Source organism: Lepus europaeus, chromosome 4 (assembly GCF_033115175.1).
Source record: "Lepus europaeus isolate LE1 chromosome 4, mLepTim1.pri, whole genome shotgun sequence".
NCBI classification, from domain to species: Eukaryota; Metazoa; Chordata; class Mammalia; order Lagomorpha; family Leporidae; genus Lepus; species Lepus europaeus.
This window is the reverse complement of record NC_084830.1, coordinates 151,086,859-151,111,536: the sequence shown is the minus strand read 5'-3', so window position 1 is coordinate 151,111,536 and position 24,678 is coordinate 151,086,859. Positions and strand designations below refer to the sequence as shown.

The following is a 24,678-nucleotide window of genomic DNA, read 5'->3' as shown; positions in this document are numbered from 1 at the left end:
ACCGAGAGAGAGAGAGAGAGAGAGAGAGAATCTTCTTCTTCTTCTTTTTTTTAAGATTTTATGTTTTAGGCCGGCGCCATGGCTCACTTGGCTAATCCTCTGCCTGCGGCACCGGCACCCTGGGTTCTAGTCCCGGTTGGGGCGCCGGATTCTGTTCTGGTCGCTCCTCTTCCAGGCCAGCTCTCTGCTGTGGCCTGGGAGTGCAGTGGAGGATGGCCCAGGTCCTTGGGCCCTGCACCCACATAGGAGACAGGAGGAAGCACCTGGATCCTGGCTTTGGATTGGCGCAGCGCCGGCCGTAGCGGCCATTGGGGGGTGAACCAACGGAAAAAGGAAGACCTTTCTCTCTGTCTCTCTCTTTCTCACTGTCTAACTCTGCCTGTCAAAAAAAAAAAAAAAAAAAAAAAAAAAAAAAAAAAAAAAAAGAACCTACATAAAAGATTTTATGTTTTATTTATTTGAAAGACAGAGTTAGAGAGAGAGAGGACTTCCATCCGCTGGTTCACTCCCCAGATGGCCGCAATGGCCAGAGCTGCACCAATCCAGAGCCAGGAGCCAGGAGCTTCTTACAGTCTCCCATGTGGGTGCAGGGGCCCAAGGACTTGGGCCATCTTCTACTACTTTCCAAGGCCATAGCAAAGAGCTGGATTAGAAGAGGAGCAGCCAGGACTTGAACTGGCGCCCATATGGGATGCTGGTGCTTTAGTCCAGGGCTTTAACCCGCTGTGCCACAGCGCAGGCCCGAGAAAGATCTTCCATCTGCTGATTTACTCCCCAAATGGCTGCAGTGGCCAGAGCTGGGTCAATGCAAAACCAAGATCCAGGAGCTTCTTTTGGGTCTCCCATATGAGTGCAGGGGCCCAAGCACTTGTGCCATCTTCCACTGCTTTCCCAGGCCATAGCAGAGAGCTGGATCAGAAGAGGAGCAGTTGAGATACAAACTGGCACCCATATGGGATGCCGGCACCACAGGCAGAGGCTTAGCCCACTGCACCACAGCGCTGGCCCTGAAAATTGGACTTTTTAGGTTGAGAATGAATGGGGGATTGCTTCTTGGCTTTTTGGCTAAGATCAAGTGTGGAGAATGAGTGAGAATGTCAATGCGGTATATCAGATCACGAGAAGTTTAGAAAAATAAATATGATCTCATTTACCAGATTCTGTAACAAAAAGTGGCTTTTGAAATTGCTTTTCCAAATTAAAAGAGAGATGTACTTGAGTTTTATTTTCCCAGAGAACAATAAGCAGACTAACCTCATAACACAGCATCAAGATTCAGAGTGGCTTCAATGCGAGAGAGCTCTCCATGATATCAATCCTGATTTCTCTGCTTTTCCCAGTCCTGTCAGGTCTTCATTTCTATGATTTCTAACCCACTTCCTCTTCCTTAGGCTCTCACCCTAGGGAGACTCTTCCACCCATGCCATGGTGGTCCCTCCCAGCCACTGTCTTTGCCTCCAAAGGAGTTGGTTCCTGGGGGGGTTTTGTATACCTTCTCTGCTCATCCCCACCACACCTCTTCCAGCAAATAGTGACCCTGCTCAGATGCCACGAGTGTGAACTCAGTCTCCTGGAGCTCAAGGTCCTTGGTCACTGAGTGTTCCTCCCCTTCCTGGCGTTGCTTCTCATGGTTCCTTACAAAGCGTCCTCTCCAACCCCAAGGCTTGGCTCGCACATTTCTCTTTGCCTGTGGCTCCTCATAGAGCGTTCATTTATCCAAAGGCTTCCTCCCGTCCAGGTGTGATGCCGAGGGCAGCTCACAGGCGTGATAGCCATCAGCCAGGCTTGTTCAAACTCGGCTTTGTCCTCATTGTCTGATCTCCAGTGACACGTTTAATCCGAGGGCTCCCCATCTGGGGATAGTGGATCCTGACCCGTGGAACTGATGAGATTACATGTGCAAAGTGCAATTTGGGGACTTCTGCTTCCTTTTCTTCTTGAAGCCTCAGTTTTAAGTTTGACCTCTTTAGTGAGCTCATTGTTCACGTTGATTTCCTCTCTTAAAACGCAAGCAAGTGATTTCTAAATGGGCTTGTTTGGGCAGTGGTGCTCTTTTGTTTATAACTTGTCTCCCCAGTGGACTGAGCTGTTGAGAGCAGAGACGGTTATAAGTCGCAATAGTTCCTTCCAGTTTTTTACACTTAAATCTTCACTGTGTGTTGCCTGTGGGTTTTCTGTTCTGTGTGTCGTGGATGATGGAGTCTTATAGATGTTGTACAGTACTTCCCAAGGTTGATGACAAGTAGATCACCAGGGTCTTCTCCAAGTTATTCCTTAATGTCACCTACATAACAACAATGGGTTTGGCTGGTCAAGGAGGTGAAGCTGTGTCCCTGTGTCCCCATAACAGCCCATTTTCATCTTAAGCAGAGTATGCGTCATGCTGCATGGGGAGGGACAGCTTGTGTCTGGTTTCTGTGTCGGCCATGAGCACCCTCAGGGTAGCTCAGTGCCTGACATCATCATTGCCTGGCTCCGTTTTGATTTGATAAGTGCCCACAGAATGCTAGAACTGTTACTGAACACTCATGTTATGCTAATGTTTGGAGATTTTAGGGGTGCTTACTTATAACACCATTTTTAAGTTATAGGCTACTTAGAAAACCAATATAAGCTTATAAAATAGGATTTGAGAGTATTTTTTGTTGTTAATGTTGGTGGCCTCACTGATTTAACACCTTATGAGTGCTGTGTGACCACCACTATGATGATTTGATTTGATAGAATATTTTTGTTATGGGATCTGCTATCAACATAAGGACACAAGATACCTATCCCCAACTCCCAAATCAAAAGACACAGAGCACTTGTACTACTTGAAATGAACAGTCATACTCGAGTGGTGGAACTTGCCCTTGGAATAACTAGCCTTGGAGGGTGAAAATAGAAACTGTGACAGTACCCATCGGAGTCCTTTTATCAACAGAGTAGTATTTCCAAGGGAGTCCTCCTCTGAGGCTGTTCTCAGAGCATCCAGCCAGTGCTACTCTTTCAGTGTCTCTGACGCCCTGAAGCTGGGCCACTGATGCTCTGCTTGCAGGCTCAAAGCTCGTGTACAGCACAGCCTGCTACCTTCTGTCCTCTCTGATCAGCCTTGCTGAGTGCTTGAGCACAAGCAAGTACATCCTTTAAAGCTGCCATGAGAGAGTGGTGGAGTCAAACAGATAGCTCTTGGTTTCCCCTAAGGGGAAAATTGTGGAAAAGTGGCTATTCATAATCAAGCAACTTGTTTTAATTTGGAGGACTGTGAGGGGATCTTAGCGGTTGGAAGTATAACCAAAAAAAAAAAAAAAAAAAAAAAATGGGTGAGGGCACCCATGGTATTTCTCTGTGTGTGCTTAATAATTGTATGAAGGGAGAAGAGCCACAGAGAATTATCTGGAATCATTTATCCCTCTGTTGTTGCAAAAATAAATTAGTAAGTCAACACCCCATTACTTATTTGCCCTTAATACACTGATAAAGAAACTACTGCCTGTTATCAGAACCCAGACTGATTCATTGTAAGGATTTTATTCAACCTGATTATTTATTGAGGATTTTGTGGTCGAATATGCAAAGCCTGTCTTTCCAGTGGGGCTGCAAGGTACTTGGACAGCAAGAGTTAACTCTGCAGGCAGTGTTTCTGATATCTAATAGGAGCACTTTAGCAATGCTAATCAGTCCTACTGATTTTCTGTTTTGATTTTTCCGTAATAATTAAGTGAATGATCTGGGATGCAATCAAGTTTGGCACTAGGGGGTTCATGCAAATGACTTTTTTTTAAATGTTTTAAATATTTTTAAATGGAATCATATAAAGTTATTTGAAGACGGAGACTAGGTAGGTGAGGGTAGCTTTGAATATATTCAAAATATTCCTTTTAATGAAACCAGTCACCACTGTGTTGCCTCTTTTTTCAATTGAAATAATTCTGTTTTTTTTTAAATTATATTTTGTTTTTATAAGCACTACAAAATGGAAAGTTGTAGTGTAACAGGATAACACAGCACAGTAGAGAGAACCGAGGAAAAACAATGAATTGAACTTTTCCCTATTTGAGAACAGATATACAGGACTTTGGAACTAAGAAACTAAATATATATACTATACACACTGTATACACACATGTATTAATGTGCTGATATTTTCTCTTCCACACATGGCACCTGCATTTTACAAAGCAGTTGAAATGTCTCTACAAACTTTGAAAAGCAATAAGGAGAAACCCAGTTTTGCTTGTTGTCTGCTAAGCCATTCACAGAGCCATGCTTCAGCTGCAAAGCCAGAAGGAAACCAGAAGATTAGGGTCGCAATTGTTGCATTAAAGAACACATCCTCTTTATTTTCTTTGGTGGTGTGATTCATTGCTTGTAGCAATTTCTAACTCCGTAGACTAAACATTTCTTGTTGGTAAATGGACGGTTTGGATCTGAGGTGGCAACTCAGGAAATAAACTTTGCAATCTGGGTTAGTTGTGTGTGTAGATGGCAGATTCCTGCGTGCCAACCTTCATTTTGTCTTTGAGGGAAGAATGCTCATTTATATACAAATTTCACAATTCATTGAAATGAAAAACGTATCCTGATACAGAAAACCAGTGAGACGGGGAGGTATTTGCTATGCTTATTTGTCACAACTAAATGTTATTAAAGTTTTCTTTTTTTTAATGGGTGAGGAAAACACTGGTCGTATATTACAAGTCTTCGACTGTAAAACGGGTGCAATAAAAACCCTTTCTTGGGCAAGCTGCTGTGAGGATTAAGTAGCTAATTCACACAGAGTGCTCAGTACTGTGTCAGGCACACAGTGACCAGTTACCTATTAGTATTTTTGTCATCCTTTTTACTCATTCCTGCTAGTGCAATAGTTTCTTTAGATAGATAAGCTTCCGGTTTTATAGCTTCATGATAGTTAGCTTGTGAAAAATAGCAGTACTCTGAGTTGGTCTGTAGGCTACACTTTGGCCCTGTTTGTGCTTTCTGTTTGGGAATTATTTAGTGGCTATTTAAATGCCCTTTGAAAAGATTTCACAAGCTCTCCTAATTGCTTATACATGCTTTAATTATACTATCAAATTATTGTATTTTGTTCTTATTCCAAATCAAACATTTTCTTTTGCTTTAGCCTTTGTATCATCAGAGACAGATCATCTAAATGTCCTTAAAATCTGTGCCCTTCTAAGCAATCTTGATTTTCAAGAATTTAATGTTTGCTTGATCTGTCCCTTTGAATTTGAAGCTAAAACAATTTCCTAAATTAATGTATTTAATTAATGTTTTCTAGATAATGCTATTTTTTTTTTCAAACTACATGTTTATTATTCAGTGCTTTCAGTTCTCAGCTAAGAATCTTGTCTCCTCAAAGTATGGAAAGCTAGTCTAACTTTTCAAAATGCCAACCCTCTCACCCAAAAAATAAGTGCTTTCGTCTAATAATCTAGACCAATATTACTAATTTCACTGGTTTACCAATGGAAATGTTACTTAATATTTTCTTTTTGATGAATAAATGGATGAGCTAATTCTGATTTCAAGGCCATTTTAATGATAGATGATGTAGTATGGTGACTGAACTTTTCCCTCTTGCTAAGTGCTGAGTTACAGGAAGCGAATAAATATGGGTGGTTGCCAGGCTCATGCTGTTACAACCATTAACTAACTGTGCCTGGTCCACTTGGTGGTGCATGGTACACAACAGATGTTCAATAAACACGAACAACTGGCTGCAACCTGAATCTGTCGTCGGAACCTCAAACTTGACATTCAGAGGTGGGGAACATCTCTGCTTCCCACCTCTGCTAAGAGCCAACATCCCCACAAAGGACTAAGCCAAAAGTCTCTCCTGACCCTTGCTCCCACCTTCCATTATCAAGTTCTGTTGATGCCACCTCCCAAAGTCTCCCAGAGCCACTCAGCTCCCTAGGGTGCCAGTGCTGCTCCCTCAGCTCATTCGCAGTCAGGTCTTACCTCATCTTTCTGGAACAGTGCCCTCTACAGTCAGTCGTCTTTTCATTGTCACTCTGTACCCTATTATTCTTGGTTGAGGCCCCCATACCTACCAATGGCTTATGAAATCCCCACTGCTAAGTTCTCCTTCTCTTTCTCCTTTGTCTTACCATGCATTAATTTGTGCACCTGGCTTGACCTCACCTCGAGGTTGCTCTGTCTGGGATATTATTGTCTTCTATCACCTTTGCCAGTCTACCTGTTTTCCAAGCTTCTAGATGTGTTGCCTTGTGTTCTCTCAGTTCAATTTCTCCAACGCTTACCTCTTGACACTTTTTACTATATATTTATTTTTTAATCTAGTTTTTAGAAAGCACGATAAGATAGTTGCCTTCGTTTCTGTTCAGCAGATGGAGAAACCAAGGCACTAAATTTAACAAATTTCTGTCTTGATTACTAAATGATGAGCATCAGATTGGGCTGAGATGGGGCTGAGTTTTCTTATTTTTTTTTCAGATCCAGCTCTTCCAGGGTGCCTGGGATGGAGTCCGTGTTCAGGGCACATTGAATAGCTTATTGAATGAATCTCAGTTGGAGTCTCAGGGGCCTCTCTCTAGAGCCAGTGGAGCTTCTGTCTCATCATGTATTCTCTTGGACAAATGAGGCCAGATTCCTCCTCCCCCAGAGAGGAAATCTTGCTGGGGAGAGAATCTGGAAGCCTGTGTTGTTCTGGTAGATTCCTTTAATGTCAGTTGGCATGCATGAGAATGGTTTTTGTTATGGTGGCAATTAATGATGATTTGCACATTTTAACTAATTTGCAAAATGGTAGGCACCCTGACAACATGAGAACTACTTCTCTTTCCTGGACCATGAAATCTGGTCACCCGGCTATTTAAATATGGGCCCTGTCACGCATGTTTCCGCTCTAGCGACAACGGGTACTATTGAATTGTTGCTATACTGAAAAGAATTCTGTTTGGGTCATTTTAATGCAGCTCTAATCTGAATTTTTTTCCTTATAGGTTGCTCTTCAGGAAAAAAAAATGGTTATTTCTTTGAACTCATGCCTGGGCTTTGTCTGTTTATTGTTATGCCATTGGATTGGAACTGCATCACCTCTGAATCTTGAAGACCCTAATGTGTGTAGCCACTGGGAAAGGTAATAGTTCTGAAAATAGCTCAAGAAATCCTCATAATTGCTAAGAAGTTTCTTTTCTCCTGTCATTATCAGTCTCTTGTATCAAATCTGAACCTGAGAAGAGATTGTGAAATGTCTTTATGTAAAAATCATGACTTATATCTAATAAATTGGGTGGTGTTATTCACCTAAGTCTTATAGGGTGTATAGCAGAGGAAGAAAAACTTGACAAATCTGATTCTAGGACAGGTGCAAACGTAAGATCCAGGGAGAATGTTAATAGCTCGATTAAATTGATTTCCCTAAGGAAATTCAAACTTACTCCTTATTTGAATCTATCTGCTATACAATATATAATATAATAATCTGCTATATGATACATGAGCCATTGAAGGGAGCATGAAATGCTGTGTTGAACTGAACTGTGCAATGGATAGGTTAAAAAAAATTTGTTGTAGGTGACTTGGAAAGGGAGACCTTATTTTTGGAGGATGCATGGAGGTAGTACCCCCTGGGATGTTCTAGAAGAACTGAGTAACATGAGTGGACAGCCTTGGTTGGGAGGAGTTCCCTGAATAGGAGGTAGCTTAAAACCAGTGCCCTGTGGACTACTAAGGCTTGTGCACATGAATAGTCATTACCATGTTGGAGGAGGGTCAGGTGGCATAGCTAATCTGAAGGCAGATGATATAGTGTCCAGAACTGGGAAGTTTGCAATAGAAAATACAGACGTATAAACAGTGGATCATCCTCAGGTGTCCTGTAGACACCTTTGGAACACGAAAATAGCACAAACCCATCTAGGAATATGGCAATGCAGTCAAGTATAGCCTGCTCTGATTGTTGCTACTTGCAATCCAAAGAAATTATCTTTCTTGAAAATACCAGTGTATATGCAAGCTTTTTTTTTAATTTTTATTTTTTTGACAGGCAGAGTGAACAATGAGAGAGAGACAGAGAGAAAGGTCTTCCTTTTGCCGTTGGTTCACCCTCCAATGGCCGCCGCAGTAGCGCGCTGCGGCCGGCGCACGGCACTGATCCGATGGCAGGAGCCAGGTGCTTCTCCTGGTCTCCTATAGGGTGCAGGGCCCAAGCACTTGGGCCATCCTCCACTGCACTCCCTGGCCACAGCAGAGAGCTGGCCTGGAAGAGGGGCAACTGGGACAGGATCGGTGCCCCAACCGGGACTAGAACCCAGTGTGCCGGCGCCGCAAGGCGGAGGATTAGCCTATTGAGCCGCGGCGCCGGCCGCAAGTTTTTTAAGCAAATAGAAGGCATTAAGTATTGGAGAGTAATATGTAGTATCGGTATCTGTAAGTACAACTGTGTGAAACTGTTGGTTTCTTTTTGCTGTCACCCTTACCAGCAGGATAATTACCCTTGTCACCCACTGCTAGGATGCCCAAAGCCTAGAGCCTTCACGGCACAATGGTGTATTATCCTTGGGGTTTGCAGCTTCCTCACTCCAAGCATTGTTTTCTAGCAGGGACTTGTCCCAGTCTCTGTTGGCAGTGTCACAATCAGCATAGCATAAACACAGTTACCTGATCAGTCAGTAGAGTTACATATCAGTATGAAACTTTGTGTATGTGTAATGAAGTCCTATATATTTGTGTTACCAAGTACATTATGCAGAGTTTCAAGGGAAAGATCTATTATTAATTATATTTATCATCTTTCCAGCATCTCATATAAAACATTTCACCAAGAAAGCTCATAATAAGTATCATAAACTCATAATAAGTATCTATTAAAAATAATAATCAATGAAAACATAAATGAGTACATATAAAACTTAGAAACAGGAGAGACCATTGGTGGTTGAATTTCTTTGAGGATTATAGCGTTGGGATAGAAATAAAGTTAAATTTGGGAGATGCTACGGGATAAGAGTCAACAGGTCTTGAGAAAACATGGATCTCAGGATGTGAAGCAGAGCACCTCTAGTGACCCTGTGCAAATGGAAAAACAAGAGAGTTTATCTAAAAGGGAAGAACATTTGTGTGGTTTTGCAATGGAATGTCTAGAAAATGTTTTTGAAATATGGGCCTAGAAGTATGGGGAATGTAGATTTGGGGACATCCGGTGTGATATGTGAACAGATGAATTCTCTAAGGGGAAAAACCCCAAGGCTTCAGGTAGTCCAGCACCTACTGATAATTTGGTCCTGATTCCTTGCTCAACACTTGGCCAGGGCTAACAGTGCAGAATTCCATTGTCTTGTTCACCACTGCTGATTTCCACTCTATTGGCCCAGCCTTGCATGTGGCGTGTGCTCAGCTGCTGACTGTTGGATGAGTGAACTCATCCGCTGGTAGGGAAGGAAATGACCAAATACAGACATCTGTAGTGAACAGGAGGGGACCATGGAGAGTGGGCCAGGCAAACAGACAAGGGGCACCTTAACTGGTAAGCCTTGTAGAATCTCACAGTCGCACATGTGACTGGACCTGGGTCTAAAATACCACTGAGGGAGAGAGAAATTAAGCGCGGATAAATAGGAAAATGATGGACATTATTTTTCTTGATTACATTTTTTGTATGTACTACTAATAAGACTGATTGACAGCTGTAATCTTTATATTGATAGATTTTTCCCTCATCACACTGATTCCTAGAGGAAAGGTAAAGCAAATACAATTGTTTTGACAAGAATGGAGAAGGTGCAGAGTAAATTAAAATGGGCAAATGAAGGTGCAGGTGACAGGTTCTCCTGTAACTTGCAAAAGCTGAAATGGGCTTGAATTGAAAGGTAGAAAGGAAGACTGTCTCTGAGGACATCATTCTTGGTGGTAGGGTCCACAGGGCTCCTCTGGGCACTTCTTGTGATGAAAACCACCTGAACCCAACAGCCCCGACCACGGAACCACCTGGAACCTTGCTTCTCTTGGGTCTGTGGAGCTGGCCTATGCGCTTCTGAAAAGTGCAGGCTCAGGGGCCCCACCTGGCCCTACTGAGTCAGCGTCTGCACCTGAACAAAATCCCTGGAGGACTTTCCTGCCCACTCAGCTTTGAGAAGCAATGTGCAAGTGTCCTGTTAGTGCCTCTGTGTCCTCAGGGATTGCTGAGTGTCCATCTTCAAAGAAAGATGTGCCACCTTTGAGCGCAGCAGCTGTAATTCTAAGTCATACGTAAGATAAAAATAAAGAAATTAAAGTATGTGAAACACACAGGGCTGTTTGCAATTAAAAGACTTCCGCACAGCATCCTTTTGGGGAGTGAGTGATTCTGGGACTCATCTGCCCCTTTATCCACATCTCCTTTCCCTGTGAGCTTGAGCATTCCCATCTTGTGGGGGGGGTTTCTAAGGAAGGCTCAAGTGTTTTTGCCACAACCCCCAGCTAACACAGAAGAGGCAGTAATCGAATTAGCAGTCCTGAAGTGCGCAGAGATAAGAAATGATGATTATTACCATATCTGATTAATGTAACAAGATAACTTAGGCAGATAACATGTAATTAATGACTTTGGAAATTGTCCAAGTGATGACGGCTTCACTCCCCTCCACCCCCCGCCCCCGTTCTTTGACCTTTAATGAAATCTTGTTGGGGTTTCTCCCCGGATGAGATTTAATAAGTGAAAATCATGGTGATGACATGTTTTCAGTGTGTTTGAATAGATTAAACAAACAAGCAGAAAACAAGGAGTTTTGCATCTCAGTGTTGAAATGGTGCAGAACTGGGCTTGGATTCCTTGTACGCACTCACCGTGGGCTTTGGCAGCTCTCCATGTTCTACTGCTCGGTGGTGAGGCTCCTGTTGTTGGTGCTGATTCCAGGCTGCCTCACCAGCCCTGAAGCTGTGTTGCTCGTGTGTGATGGAAATGGGAATGGACTAGACTGTGGAGCAGGTGCCTTCCTTCCCTGTGACCTGAGGAGCAGGTCTGGACTGCCAGCAGAGGAGCTAATCAAATCCAAACAGCAGCCCAGGCACTGGCCAGAGCAGCAGTGATAACGCTCAGAGCAGGCAGACTCGTTCTCAGAAACATTTTCCTTCTCGATGCCACCCCACAGCTCCCAGAAAGCAGGCCCCTGGAAGAGTGACAGCAGCTCAATTGTCTAATGACAGCTGGACGGATGCCGAGCGAGTTAGGGAGAGTCTCTGACTGACTACACTTACTGAGTCACTGAGGATTTGAAGACACTTTACTAACATGGAAAATGCTTACATGCTCGAGTTAAAAAAGTAGGTTTCAGGAATATTTATAGGGCATGATTATCATAATAGAAACATTTTTTCAATCCTCACACCAAAAACTAAAACTCCTGGACACTATACAGAAGCACAGCATAACGCTGGCAGTGGCCACTGGAAGAGCTAGAAAATTCTCTCCCTCTCTCTTCTGAAAAGTTGCTTTCCAAATTTTGGAGTGTGATTTACAATGCTTTACAGCCATGAAACTGAGAGAGATTGAGACTGTTGAGAAAAGAAAAATGTGTAAAAAACAAAGGAAAAGAAAAGAAATATGAATTGAAAAGGCTTAGCACTTTTCTTCCATAAACATGAGTGGAAGTGTTGGTTTCTGGTCAGTGTGAAAAGTAATTTATACTCAGTTGGTTCTGAATTGGATGTGAGCATCATAATAATTTTAACGGGAAGGCTGAAGATTGAGGAGAAATGCCCAAAATGTAGTGAATTTTATCCTACTGTTTGCTCCATGCAGTTTATATTTTTCTTTTCTTTTTTTTTTTAAAGATTTTGTTTATTTATTTGAGGGGTAGAGTTACAGACAGTGAGAGGGAAAGACAGAGAGAAAGGTTTTCCTTCCATTGGTTTTTCTCCCCAAATGGCTGCAATGGCTGGAGCTGAACCAATCAGAAGCCAGGTGCTTCTTCTGGGTCTCCCATGCGGGTGCAGGGACCCAAGGACTTGGGCCATCTTTTACTGTCTTCCCAGGCCACAGCAGAGAGTTGGAATGGAAGAAGAGTAGCTGGGACTAGAACTGGAGCCCATATGGGATGCCGGCGCTGTAGGCAGAGGATTAACCTACTGTACCACAGCAATGGCTCCCTGTATATATTTTTTCTAGAAAACTGTATCACATTATATTTAGCGTTTTATGTGTTTAGAGCTCCTGAACAGCTAAAAATCACATAAATGTAGCTCAAGTGGGCTGGCATTGCTGTGCAGAAGGTTAAGCTACCACCGACCATGCCAGCCAGCATCCTGTGTGGGCTCTTGTTCAGGTCCCCGCTTCTCCACTTCCAATCCAGCTGCCTACTATTTGCACCTGGGAAATCAGCCCAAGTTCTTGGGCCCCTGTACCCACATGGAGAACCAGAAGAAACTCCTAATTCCTGGCTCCTGACTGTGGCTTGGCTCAACACTGGACACTGTAGCCATTTGGGGAGTGAATCCATAGATGGAAGATCTCTTTCTCTCTCTCCCTCCCTCTCCCTCCCTTCTCCCCCCTCCCCCCTCTGTGTATATATGTGTCTCCCTCTCTCAGTAACTCTGCCTTTCAAATAAAAAAAGAAAAAGAAAAAGAAATTGCTCAATAAATGTTTGTTGAACTGAAATCCCACATACTTTAGTTACCTTTCTGTAGGGAAAAGTCTTTTTTTTTTATTTTTGACAGGCAGAGTGGACAGTGAGAGAGAGAGAGACAGAGAAAAAGGTCTTCATTTGCCGTTGGTTCACCCTCCAATGGCCGCCGTGGCCAGCGCACCGCGCCGATCTGATGGCAGGAGCCAGGTGCTTCTCCTGGTCTCCCATGGGGTGCAGGGCCCAAGCACTTGGGCCATCCTCCACTGCACTGCCTGGCCACAGCAGAGAGCTGGACTGGAAGAGGGGCAACCAGGACAGAATCTGGCGCCCCGATCAGGACTAGAACCTGGTGTGCTGGTGCCGCTAGGCAGAGGATTAGCCTATTGAGCCGCGGCGCCGGCCAGGAAAAGTCTTTTTATGTCCTAAACCCAGAGAGGAATCCTGGGAGTGCCGTTCGTGAGAGTCAAGTGGCAAAAGGAGGGTTATCTATGGATTTGAGCATTGTTCAGAGAATCTTCAGATTGCTAGAAATGGGTGAAAACCTTTGTCATATTTGCTTATGGAATCATGATGTACGTGGTAGTCCTCACCCACATCAGATGGAGTTAGTGAAGTGATGATCATAATTGCTCTGCAAAGCACACGGACCTGAGCCTCATGATCTGGCCTCTGAAATTTTCTGGGAGCTCTTTATGCAGTCTAGTTCCAAGAAGCTACTGCAGTTCAGCTAAGTTGGCACTGTAGAACCTGGCAGAATATTTTTTCATCCAACTAGCATTCATTGATAGTGGTTTCTCAGTTGTTCCTTTACTTGGTGTGGTGGGACTGAGTTGGTCTAGCAGGTCAATACACAGAGATAATTTACTCACTTTGCTCTCTGCTAGAAATGGAACAGAGATATATTATGGCCTGCCTCAAGATACAGTTATTTCTAGGAAGCTGGATAGGAAAGAAAAAACTATTGCTAAGGAAGTCCTAGATTTTTGCATCGGTCTGGATCTCAGGAATCTGCAGGAAATATTAACATCTTAGTGTGATATGACATTCCCAAGAATACTAAAATTTCGTAGGGGGCCTCTGGCTTTTACCCAAACAGAGATATGTCACAGCATGGAAGCAATTAGACATTCTGTCCTCATATGAATGTGGTTTTGCAAGTAGCAACAAGGAGCACCTGTTAGGGTTGAAATTGTCCTCCAAGATGCATGTTAGAAATTCAGGATCCCAAATGGGACAGGATCTTTGACAACATCTCTGACAGCCTTCTTTTTTTTTTTTCAAAAGATTTATTTGTTTATTTGAAAGGCAGAGAGAGAGAGAGAGAGAGAGAGAGAGAAAGTCTTCCATCCGCTGACTCACTCCCCAACTGGCTGCAACAGCTGAAGCTGCAACAATTTAAAGCCAGGAGCCAGGAGCTTCTTCCAGGTCTTCCATGCAGGTGCAGGGGCCCAGGGACTTGGGCCATCTTCCACTGCTTTCCCAGGCCATAACAGAGAGCTGGATCAGAAATGGAGCAGCCAGGACTCGAACTGGCGCCCATATGGGATGCCGGCACTGCAGATGGCGGATTTACCCTCTATGCCATAGCACCGGCCCCCTGACTGTCTTCTTTTAAGGTGTCATATTCACAACCCAGGGAGGCGAGGTTACCTGCAGACAGTCATCCAGTGTCTCAGCTTCAGATCAGGAGTATAACCCTGTGTTCCTTGAATCCAGTTATCATTTCAAAGGAGTGCATTTCATCTGTCTGACCTTTATGGAGGATGCTGAAATTTACCTAGAAATCAAATTGCAATATCCCAACAGCTGAAACGCACACAAATGTGAATAGCATGATGATTTCAGGGATGTCCTATTTAAGCCCAAGTACGTAATGACTACCACAGACCAGCTGCAGAGAGAAAGCCCATTGTTTGTGAGGCCAGCATCACAGAGCTCTTCAGATCACAAGGTTCTGTCTAACCTGCATTCTTAGCGCTGAGGTTTCAACTTCACTCTTGATGCACCTTCTTTAGTCAATAGTCCTTGTTAATGAACTTAGACTATTGATTTGCAGTAAGGGAGTCAGTGATCATGGCTCATTTTGTTAGTGTGAGTTGAGGAGTTTAGTGGAAATCTTTAAATGACTTAAACACAATGAGTTGTTTTGAAAAGAAGATTCTGCAGGCTTTCTTGTAGGCAGGTGCTAAACTCTCAAGCATGTAATAGACTACAATTGAAAAGTGTGGAATTGAACACTGGATGCTCTTTGTATTTCATGGGTGTTTCTCACCACATTCCTGTGCCTGGAGGGTTGCATGTTTTTATTTTAACAAGAAGCTGTCAGTACAAATGTACTGGAAAACAGACTGTTTAAGAAGTAGCAGCAAGCTGTTGGTGTCATTATTTCAGGTTAATAGTCCTGGCCATATGTTTGGAACTGGGCTGGGTTTAAAGATATTTGTGCACTTTTTTTTTTAGATGTTGTGTGTAGTCTTCAGTGCCTGAGGAGTAGTACAGGCACATGAGAGAAAATTCTTCCAAGTCCCCACCAGAACAGTATGTTCTCTGAATTTTCCAAACCAGTCACAAAATGTACTCACTTATGAATACTTGAATTGTCTCTTTGCTGATTCTGCTTCTTATTTACATGCAGATGTAAGAGTGAAAATTTCTTGTGAAAGGTCTTTGTTATCTCTGGAGCCCAGGTACGAGGAGGGAGAGAATTAAATACAGAAAAGTATAGAGCGTGGTAGTTTTAAATTCAGGAATATTAGGGTCTGTATGGAATAGTGAAAGAGAATTTCCTTGGAATTTTACAGCATGACTTCTTGTATTTTAAATATGTTGTTAGCATTGATCCGTTTGACATTCTAAAAAAAAAAAAAAACCTGTGAAAACGTGGGGACTCTAACGCTGTCATCCACTAGTTTACTCCACACACGCCTGTAATGGCTGGGACTCAAGCAGCAGAGAAGCTGGGAGGTGGGAGCTCAGCCCTGGTCTCCTGCATGGGTGGCAGGAATTCTACCTAGGGCTCACCACTGCCTCCCAGAGTATGTGTTAGCAGGTAGCTGGAGTCTGAATCCTAACAGTGAGGCCAAATGCCTGCCCCGTGATCCTCTTTTAAAAGTGGGTGTGACCTGCCAATCAGACTATGTAACCACGCCCCCTTTGGGAGTAAATAAAATGCCTGCAACACAGTGGGCCCTCCCTTTATTGCCCTGAGGGGTGCCCGGTCTTGGTCGCCAGCTCTCTGCTTTCCTGCCTGCATGCTTGCTCCACGTGGCTCAGGGCTTGCTCTCTGCCTTTGCTTTGCTGTCTTGCTAAGCTACCTGTGGCTGCTGATAACCATACGCCTGCTCCACATGGCTCACTCCTGGCCTGCTCTCTGCCTGGTATGGACCCAGCTTAGCTTCTGGACTTCTTTCTCCCTTGATTAAAGCCCTCGTTTTCCTATGCATTTCTCTCACTGAATAAAATCCTTAAAATCTTAAAAAAAAAAAAAAAGTTGGTGTGGGAGCCGATGCTGTGGCATAGTAGGTAAAGATGCCCCCTGAAGTGCCGGCATCCCATATGGGCGCCGGTTCGAGTCCCAGTTGCTCCACTTCAAATCCAGCTCTCTGCTATGTTCTGGGAAAGCAGTAGAAGATGGCCCAAGTCCTTGGGCCCCTGCACCCACATGGGAGACCCAGAAGTTCCTGGCTTCTGGCTTTGGATTGGCCCAGCTCTGGCTGTTGTGGCCATCTGGGGAGTAAACCCGCAGATGGAAGACTTCTCTCTCTGTCTCTGTCTCTCTCTCTCTCTGCCTCTGCTTCCCTGTAACTCTGTCTTTCAAATAAATAAATAAATCTTTAAAAAAAAAAAGTCGATGTAGAGTTGCAAATGGAGATAGGTTAGCCTAGATTTGTGATTTAGGACAGAGTATAACATTAGTATAATAAAGAGAAATACTGACTGCTCGGTTTTTCCTTTTCTTTTCAGCTACTCAGTGACGGTGCAGGAGTCCTACCCACATCCGTTTGATCAGGTCTACTACACTAGCTGCACTGACATCCTCAACTGGTTTAAATGCACGCGGCACAGGTACTAGGAGCTCTAATGTGCTTGTGAGTTGGCTAAATGGGCATGGAGTCTGAGACAGAGGTTAATTACTCAAGAATGAGCATCCATTCCTTCAGGGGGGAGTTGCTGTGGGCTTGCGGAGGTCCCAGCCTTGTTGCATGTCACCGGTACAGAAAAGCAGGGTGGTACCCCATGCCCTTAGTGTAGACACAGTGTCTGCTGTCCCATTCGCTTAGTTAGCAGGAATCCATCCAGCTTTTGTGTTGCGCATACCTCTGGGAGACAGTCTTAAATGTCGACGTCCTCATGCATGAAGAGAGTGTGTCTAACTGAACATCTGACTCAATGTACGCTTAAATTTGCCCCTTAAGTAACACAAGCTACATATTATTATTGATGCGGATACAAAACTCTATTTCTTTTTGGCAAATACTTACAGTAGTATGAATTATGAGTTGAATGTCGCACCTGCTTATGCTTCATTAAATGATGTCACACTCAGTATCATGTCTTCATACAAGCTGGGCTTGACTGCTTTCTCTGCGCTAGCATTCACTCCCTCCATATCACATTCTTACCCCTGTCAAAGGCTTTATTTGTTTTTGTCATAAGTTTTATTTGTTTTCACAGTGTTTAATCATTATATGAACTATTTAATCATTATATGCTTTAATCATTATATGACCTAATTATTTTCTTACTTTGTGTCTTCACTGAAATTCTATCAGATCCATCGCCCCCTCAATTTCCCTTGAGAGCAAATGCATGTTGCTCATTGCTGTTTCCCCAGTGGTTAGAATAGCTTTATTGAGTACAATGGAGAAGTTCTATAACACATGTGTGTTCTGTAAATCAGTGATGAATAATGTTCTAGTTCAATGGCAAAGCCTTTTTTCTATTTGCTTTCTATTTTTTAAAGAGATGAAAATGTGTACACAGATAGATTTTTAAAGGAATTCTTTGAATTTTTCCCTTAAGAGGTATGTAAGTGAATGATGCTTGGAGGGGAATCATATGTGGAATTAATCAGTACTTTTCAAGCTACCTCAAGATAAATGGAGTAGGGAAATCATGAAATATCTGATCTCTCAAAATAAAATACAGTTTGGTTTAAATAGGGAATCCTCATATATTCTTACCAAGTTGGTAAGAGTTAGTGTAATATTTGTCAAGACATACATACCATGTTTCTTATTATTTTGAAGTACTTTGATTTTTCACAGTTTTGTTATATTTAATAGTTTTTAAAAATAGAAATCAATCCTAATCAAATTCTTGTTCAAAAGAACTAACACTGATTTTTCCGCTTTGTGTAGAATTAGTTACCGGACAGCCTATCGACACGGGGAGAAAACCATGTATAGGCGCAAATCCCAGTGTTGTCCTGGATTTTACGAAAGCAGGGAGATGTGTGTCCGTAAGTAGAACTTTCACCCCTTTGAGGTTCACCTGTTCCTTCCAGTGCCGATTTGCTTGAGTGAATACAGATGAGGTGGCAGCCGGGGGAGATGGCGCTTCTTGGAACCTTTCCTCTCATTGGGAGCGCTTACTTTCTTAGCTTGTGAAGAGGAGGCATTACCTCTATCCCTTGGTTCTACCAAAAGTCTCCCAATGAGTGTTGCTTGAGTAGAAAACAGCTGTTCAAGAAACATGATTCAAGGCCAGATGTAGCAATGTTACTTGCAGTTCTCCAATAAATATCCCGCTGGAAACTGGTCAGGAGTCACTGGACTTGGGGCACAGAAGAGAACGGAGATGTCTTTCCTGCAGCTGACCCCAGGCAGCTTCCTAGAGGGCAGCCTCTTCTCAGGTGCACACACAGAATGATGAGCTGTATATAAAGGAGTGGGTTTTCGTGTTAAGAACTGATAACGGGCCTGGGTCACAACATAGAGTGCTTTCGTTGTTGAACTCCCTATTCTTTCACCTCTCCATCTCACTGATTTATTTTGAGATGTTGTGGGAGAAGTTCGGTATTTTCTTTTTTAAAGATTTATTTACTTTAAATTCAGAGTTACACAGAGAGAGAAGAAGAGGCAGAGAGAAAGAGAGAGAGAGAATGAGGTCTTCCATCTCCTGGTTCACTCTCCAGTTGGCCACAATGGCTGAAGCTGTGCCAATCAGGAGCCAGGAGCTTCTTCCAGGTCACCCACATGGGTGCAGGGGCCCAAGCACTTGGGCCATTTTCTACTGCTTTCCCAGGCCATAACAGAGAGCTGGATCAGAAGTGGAGCAGCTGGGACTTGAACCGGTGCCCATATAGGATGCTGGCACTGCAGGCAGTGTCCTTACCTACTATGCCACATTGCCATCCCTGAAGTTTAGTATTTCATAACACACTTTAGAATATTCTACAATGTTGCATGGGATGCAGTTTGCAATTGATGTTTCTTAGCTGTTGTATGTAGGTCCCTTAGAGATCACTAATTTTTCTTTTAATTCATGGGATGGCATTTAACACAGTGGTTGACGTACCACTTGTGATACCTGCGTGTCATATCAGAGTACCTGGATACTCTGGCTCCACTTCAGATTCCAGCTTCCTTCCAAGGCACCTCCCAGGAGGTGATGGCAGGTGATAGCTCAAGTACTTGAGTCACTGCCACCACATGGGTGGAGTTCCAGGCTCCTGTCCTTGGGCCTGGCTCAGCCTGGTGAACCAGTGGGTGGAAGATCCTCTCTGTTTTTCCAGTTCTCCATACCTCTCTTTCAAAATAAAAAAAAAAATGGAAAATTAAAAAATATTTTAGCTGTACCCACGACTAGAAGGGCACCTCTGCTGGCTGAGCTGGGGCACTGAAGTTGGGCAGAATAGAGACCATGCTCTGCTGTCCCTGGGAGGCGTCAGAACTGACTGAGCTGAGGTCCTGCAGAGCCCATGATAGCACGGCTTTGCAGCCACTCACTTGGGTGGCTTCTGAGAAGTCCGGTGTGCCTCCTGGAGGTCCTTGGCTGTCTCAGTGTGTGCCTCGTCGTCCTTCCAACTGTGGCTTCTGTCCTTAATGCGTCAGGGACAGCTCCTCAGCTCTGATTCAGACCCAGAGCCATATATGGTAATAAATGTTCATAGGAAAAATTGGAATCTACAACTAAGCCGGACGAAGAATATAAAAATTCATTGTGTCTTTCCTGGTCAGGAAATATCCTTCTCTGATGTATTGCGAATGTCACTGTATTGTTGCATTATATACACATTTAACCAGCCTCAACTTTGGAATATTTGTATGATTTCCAAGTTTGACCTATTATGGAGTACTCCAAAAGATGTTGTGGTTAAATGATTGCTCATATCCTTAATTAGGGACGGCTAAGTTTCTAGAAGCGGAAATGGCTAGGTCAGAGCTGTACCTGTTTCTAAGACTTCGGTGTTGCCAGTTTCTGTATCCGCTGGCAGGAACTGCGAAGGACTTTTGCTTATATCCTGTGCCAGTTTTCCCTCTGCTAGATTCCTCCTTCATTTGCATGCCTTTGATTAATGATGCTGAATAGGAAAAATTACATGTTTATTATCAAACATCTTAGAGAATAATCATGAACTGATCTCAATGGCCTAGGCTGGTGGGAAATTTTCAAAAGGAAGCAGCACTGAGGACACACAGGGTGGGAGTGCCCTTATCAGGGTTCTGCTTTACAAACACAATTGTCAACACCCTGAGAAGGTACATTTCTGTTATCCCAGGATGCAGGACTTGCATCAAGCAGCCCAGGTGCGATTGCACTGGGTTACAAGGGCTTGGAAGGGTGCTCAGGCCTTCCTCTTCTGGCTGCACCTCACTCCTGGAATGGCTGCACAGTGTGGGGAATATGGATCCAAGCAAGGCAGTGAGAGAGAGGGGTTCAGTGTTTCACAGTACCAGCCTTCCTGGCCCAGTATCTCTGCTGTATTCTGCAGTGGTACTGTGCTCCTGGAAGGGTAGGCATTTCCACTGGCACTGTCACGCTTGACATGACCTTGGTAAGAATAACTCTTAACTCCTACCAGACAGGTTAAGGAGTTCCCCCACACCTCTAGCACTTGCCTCTGCAGATCTTTTTCCAGATTTTTGGACTGACCCAGGTCCCTGGAGGCTGAAAGAGTTTTCCTTTAGATATGGTAATATGTTTCAGCAGCTTAAAGTCTACTCTCCTTGGCCTCAGAGCTGTTTGGTCTCTTTAAGGGTATTTTGCATCTCTGTGCTCTGAAGTCTTGATTTCCTTTCCTTAACCCCTACAGACAATCTGGCGGGGCTTCCTCAGTTCTTGGGGATGCCTCCCAGTAACTCTGCTGTGCCCTCCACAGCTATGCCTTCCGGGCACCCTTGTGGATGGAGAAGGAAGAGAGTGCAGGATTCTCCCTTCAGCTTGCAGGATCTCCTTTCCATCCAGATTTTATTGCCAGGCAAACACAGCACAGCCTGCTTTTAACTGTTGCCAGTTCCCAAAGGAGTGGAAACACAGGGATCAGTCATGCTAATTTTTGGCAGTCAGTTCACCTGGAAGGCAAAAAAGGCTGATTTCATGCAAATACCTGTGCTTGATAACTGTTTCTTTCAGAGTAGCTCCTTCTGGAGAATAAGTTTCTCCCACCCCTTTACCCTTCTACAATGGGTCATACTCTGGAGGCTTGAGCTGGGAGTGACAGCTGCCCGGCCCTGCCATCACAGCTCTCTGAGGTTTCCTGGCTGGCTTCCCCAGCTTCAGAGATGACAATGCTTCTCAGATATTCGAAGTGGTTCTTCACCAGGAGTTGCCAAGGACTCCTGTGCTGAAGAATCCTCTTCCCCAGACTTCGAGAGAGTTGGCACTGTTGGCTGTGGTCGGGGAAGGAAAGCTGAGCAGCCTCAAGGTGCACCTGCCAGGCTCTCCTTGTGGAAGGAGGCTGTGCAATGGTGACTTCTTGAACAGAGTTGGGTGGGGAGATCTTGTAGATGCCCCCAGGAGGGTGGCAGCACCCTGGAGCTTAGCTTAGCTTGTGCTTACAAATAAAGCAAGGGTCTACCCTGCTTGTCTAGGTGAAGGAATTCATTGTTCTTTTTTTTTTTTTATCAGATCATCTTCTCCTTTTGTTGGTAGGGGAAATCAGATCAACACAGTGGTGATTCAATTCGGTTGGAGTTAACACTGATTGATTGGGTGCACACAATGTAAACACCAGCGGGATAGGCTCTAGGGATTCCAGTCAGCCCTCTGTGCTGGCGCTTTCTGAATCCACAAGTTCAGTCAACTTTGGATCAAAAATACTGAATAAAATTGTGTCTGTTTTGCACATTTACAGACTTTTTTTCTTGTCATTATTCTTTAAGAAAAAATAGCACAAGAGCTATCTATCCAGCATTTACAATGTGTTAGGTTTTATAAGTAACTTATAGATGATTTAAGGTATATGAGATGATATGGGTAGGCTCTATGCTAATATTCTGCTGTTTTATATAACATGCATGAGCATCCATGGATTTTTTTTTTTTTTGACAGGCAGAGTGGACAGTGAGAGAGAGAGACAGAGAGAAAGGTCTTCCTTTTGTCGTTGGTTCACCCTCCAATGGCCGCCGCGGTAGCGTGCTGCGGCCGGCGCACCGCGCTGTTCCGATGGCAGGAGCCAGGTGCTTTTCCTGGTCTCCCATGGGGTGCAGGACCCAAGGACTTGGGCCATCCTCCACTGCACTCCCTAGCCACAGCAGAGAGCTGGCCTGGAAGAGGGGCAACCGGGACAGGATCGGTGCCCCAAACGGGACTAGAACCCGGTGTGCCGGCGCCGCAAGGCGGAGGATTAGCCTGTTGAGCCACGGCGCCGGCCAGCATCCATGGATTTTGACTGGGGTGGGGATTGGTTCTAGTACCAGTCCCCTCTGGGTTTGAGAGACAACTGTACATGGATGAGCCAGACATACTTCCTGTTCTTAAGGAGTTTTGGGATCCAAGTATCTTTTTTCTTTTTTAAGGTTTTTCTATGTATATGAAGGCAGAGTTATAGTTAGATGGATAGATAGATAAGCATCTTCCATTTGCTAATTCATTCTCCAGATGCTCACAGTCACTGAGGCTGGGCCAGGCCAAAGTCAGGAGCCAAGAGCTTGATCTGGGTTTACCACTTGGGGTGTCTGCTGCTGCTTTCTCAGGCCCAGTAGCAGGGATCTGAATCAGAAGTAGAGTAGTTGGGACAAGAATTGGTACTCATATGGGATGTTAGTGTCGTAGGTGGCTGTTTAACCCACTGCACCACCATGCTGGCCCTTCTAAGGATCTTTCTAATGCATGTAAATCAACAGCAAAGTATTAGTTAGCTTTACTGAATGCTTACTGAGTGCTGAGTTCATGTATTATCTTACTAACTTCCTGAAACATCTCTGTGAGGCACATAGAATTATGCTTATTTTATGGATGAGGACAGGGAGGCTTTGAGACATTAAGTAACCTTTCCAGTCTGATCAGTTGGTGGTGGGTGGCGGGGGATGGTGCTTGTGTACCCATGAGTTCTGAATGGGGGATGAGGCCCTGTTATCATCCCTCTATTCTGGCTATCAAGAAAAATAGTGGTCTAAATTCTCAATACAGAACACAGAGAAGAGGTGAATTAAACCTACATAAAACGCTCAAAGCTATTCTGATACACAGTATCCTTGGGCTGCTTATTTACTTTGTGAAACTTATTTTCTTACCTGTAAGATGGGTTTTAATACTTGTTACTTAGGTAGGGTTGCTATTTGCCTCTGACAGGATATATGAAAGTGCTTTGAAAAAATGTGAAAGCTTTGCATGCAGAATCTTACTAACTGAAAGGGACAGTTCTTTGTATTTATTTATTTGAGATGTAGACACACACACACACACACACAGATCTTGCATCTTCTGGTTCATCCGCCAAATGCATACAACAGCTGGGACTGGGCCAGGCCAAAGTCAGGAGCCTGAAACTCTATTCGGGCTCCGACATGGGTAGCAGGGACCCAGCTACTTGAGCCATCACCTGCAGCCTCCCACAGTGTGCATTGGCAGGAAGCCTGACTGGGCAGGAGTGGCGCTGAGACTTGAACCCAGGCACTCTGATATGGGAGGCAAGCATCTTAACTGTTGTGCCTGTTCTGACTTTAATAGTATTTGTGATGTTTGGATTTTAGTTAAAAGGCATCCAAGAATTCTGTAGCTGTAACATGGTATAAATTAAGATTTTAATGAAATTAGAAGTAACTCCATGACAGTTCTTTATTGTGAGTATCAGACTGACTTGCCCAGACTTAAAATGTACATTGCAGTTCACTTATTTATTTCTACGTTTTGTGTGTCCTTCTTTCTAGCCCCATAAAGTGTGTTGTGTTTTGCATTTCTCCGAACAGAAGAGTGTCTCTGAAGTGATAAAGTCTGCTTTCAGAATCTAGATTTATAATGAAGGACTTGTACTTGTGAAAATTTACCAGAGCCTAACCTGCTGAAAAACAAGGAAGTTTCAAAAAAGGTCATTTAGAAAGTTTCAAGAAAGGTCAGTTTCTGGGAAACTGCAACTTAGCAGATAACAGGGAATACCAGTTTGGAAACCCCCCTTGTGCAATGGTTAAGATAAGTGAAACTGCTGTGTGCTAAGATAAACAAAAACCCCCTTCCCCTTTGTATTCACTTACTTAAGATAATTTCGTGGTTTTTGCCTTTAAATACTGCCTGTAACCCTCGTCTGGCACCTCACTCTCTCAGGAGAGAGGGGTCCTTTTTGCGGAAAAACGTAAATAAACCGCCTCTTGTGCTTGCATGGAAGGTGTCCGGAGTCTAAATTTCTGGGTCCCCAGGGTGCTACCCAGGACCCCGCCAGCTTTGGGTCCTTCAATAATACATGTAGCTATTCCAAATTTGAAATATAACAAAGTTTAAATGTGGAGTTGTTTTTTATTAAAAATTACATTTTTAATTTTTAATCTCAAACTACAGTGGCAATGCTTTTTTTTAGAAAACTTATATAATAAATACAAATTTCCAAAGTACAACTTTTGGATTATAATGTTTTTCCCTCCATAACCACCCTCCCACCCGCAAACCATCTCCAATTCCCTCTCCCATCCCATTCTTCATTAAGATTCATTTTTAATTATCTTTATATGCAGAAGATCAACTTAG

The 24,678-nt window shown here is 43.7% G+C and overlaps 1 protein-coding gene across 1 annotated transcript in view; it reads left to right on the top strand.

The window, feature by feature from the left end:
* Window positions 1–6,971: 6,971 nt before the first annotated feature.
* MEGF10 (multiple EGF like domains 10) overlaps window positions 6,972–24,678 on the top strand; it is a 125,394-nt gene continuing 107,687 nt past the window's right edge. The window contains exons 1-3 of the mRNA XM_062189960.1: window positions 6,972–7,090; window positions 16,519–16,620; window positions 17,916–18,016. Coding sequence (XP_062045944.1) covers window positions 6,975–7,090; window positions 16,519–16,620; window positions 17,916–18,016 — 319 coding nt within the window. The 5' untranslated portion in view covers window positions 6,972–6,974. The remainder of the gene's footprint in view (window positions 7,091–16,518; window positions 16,621–17,915; window positions 18,017–24,678) is intronic.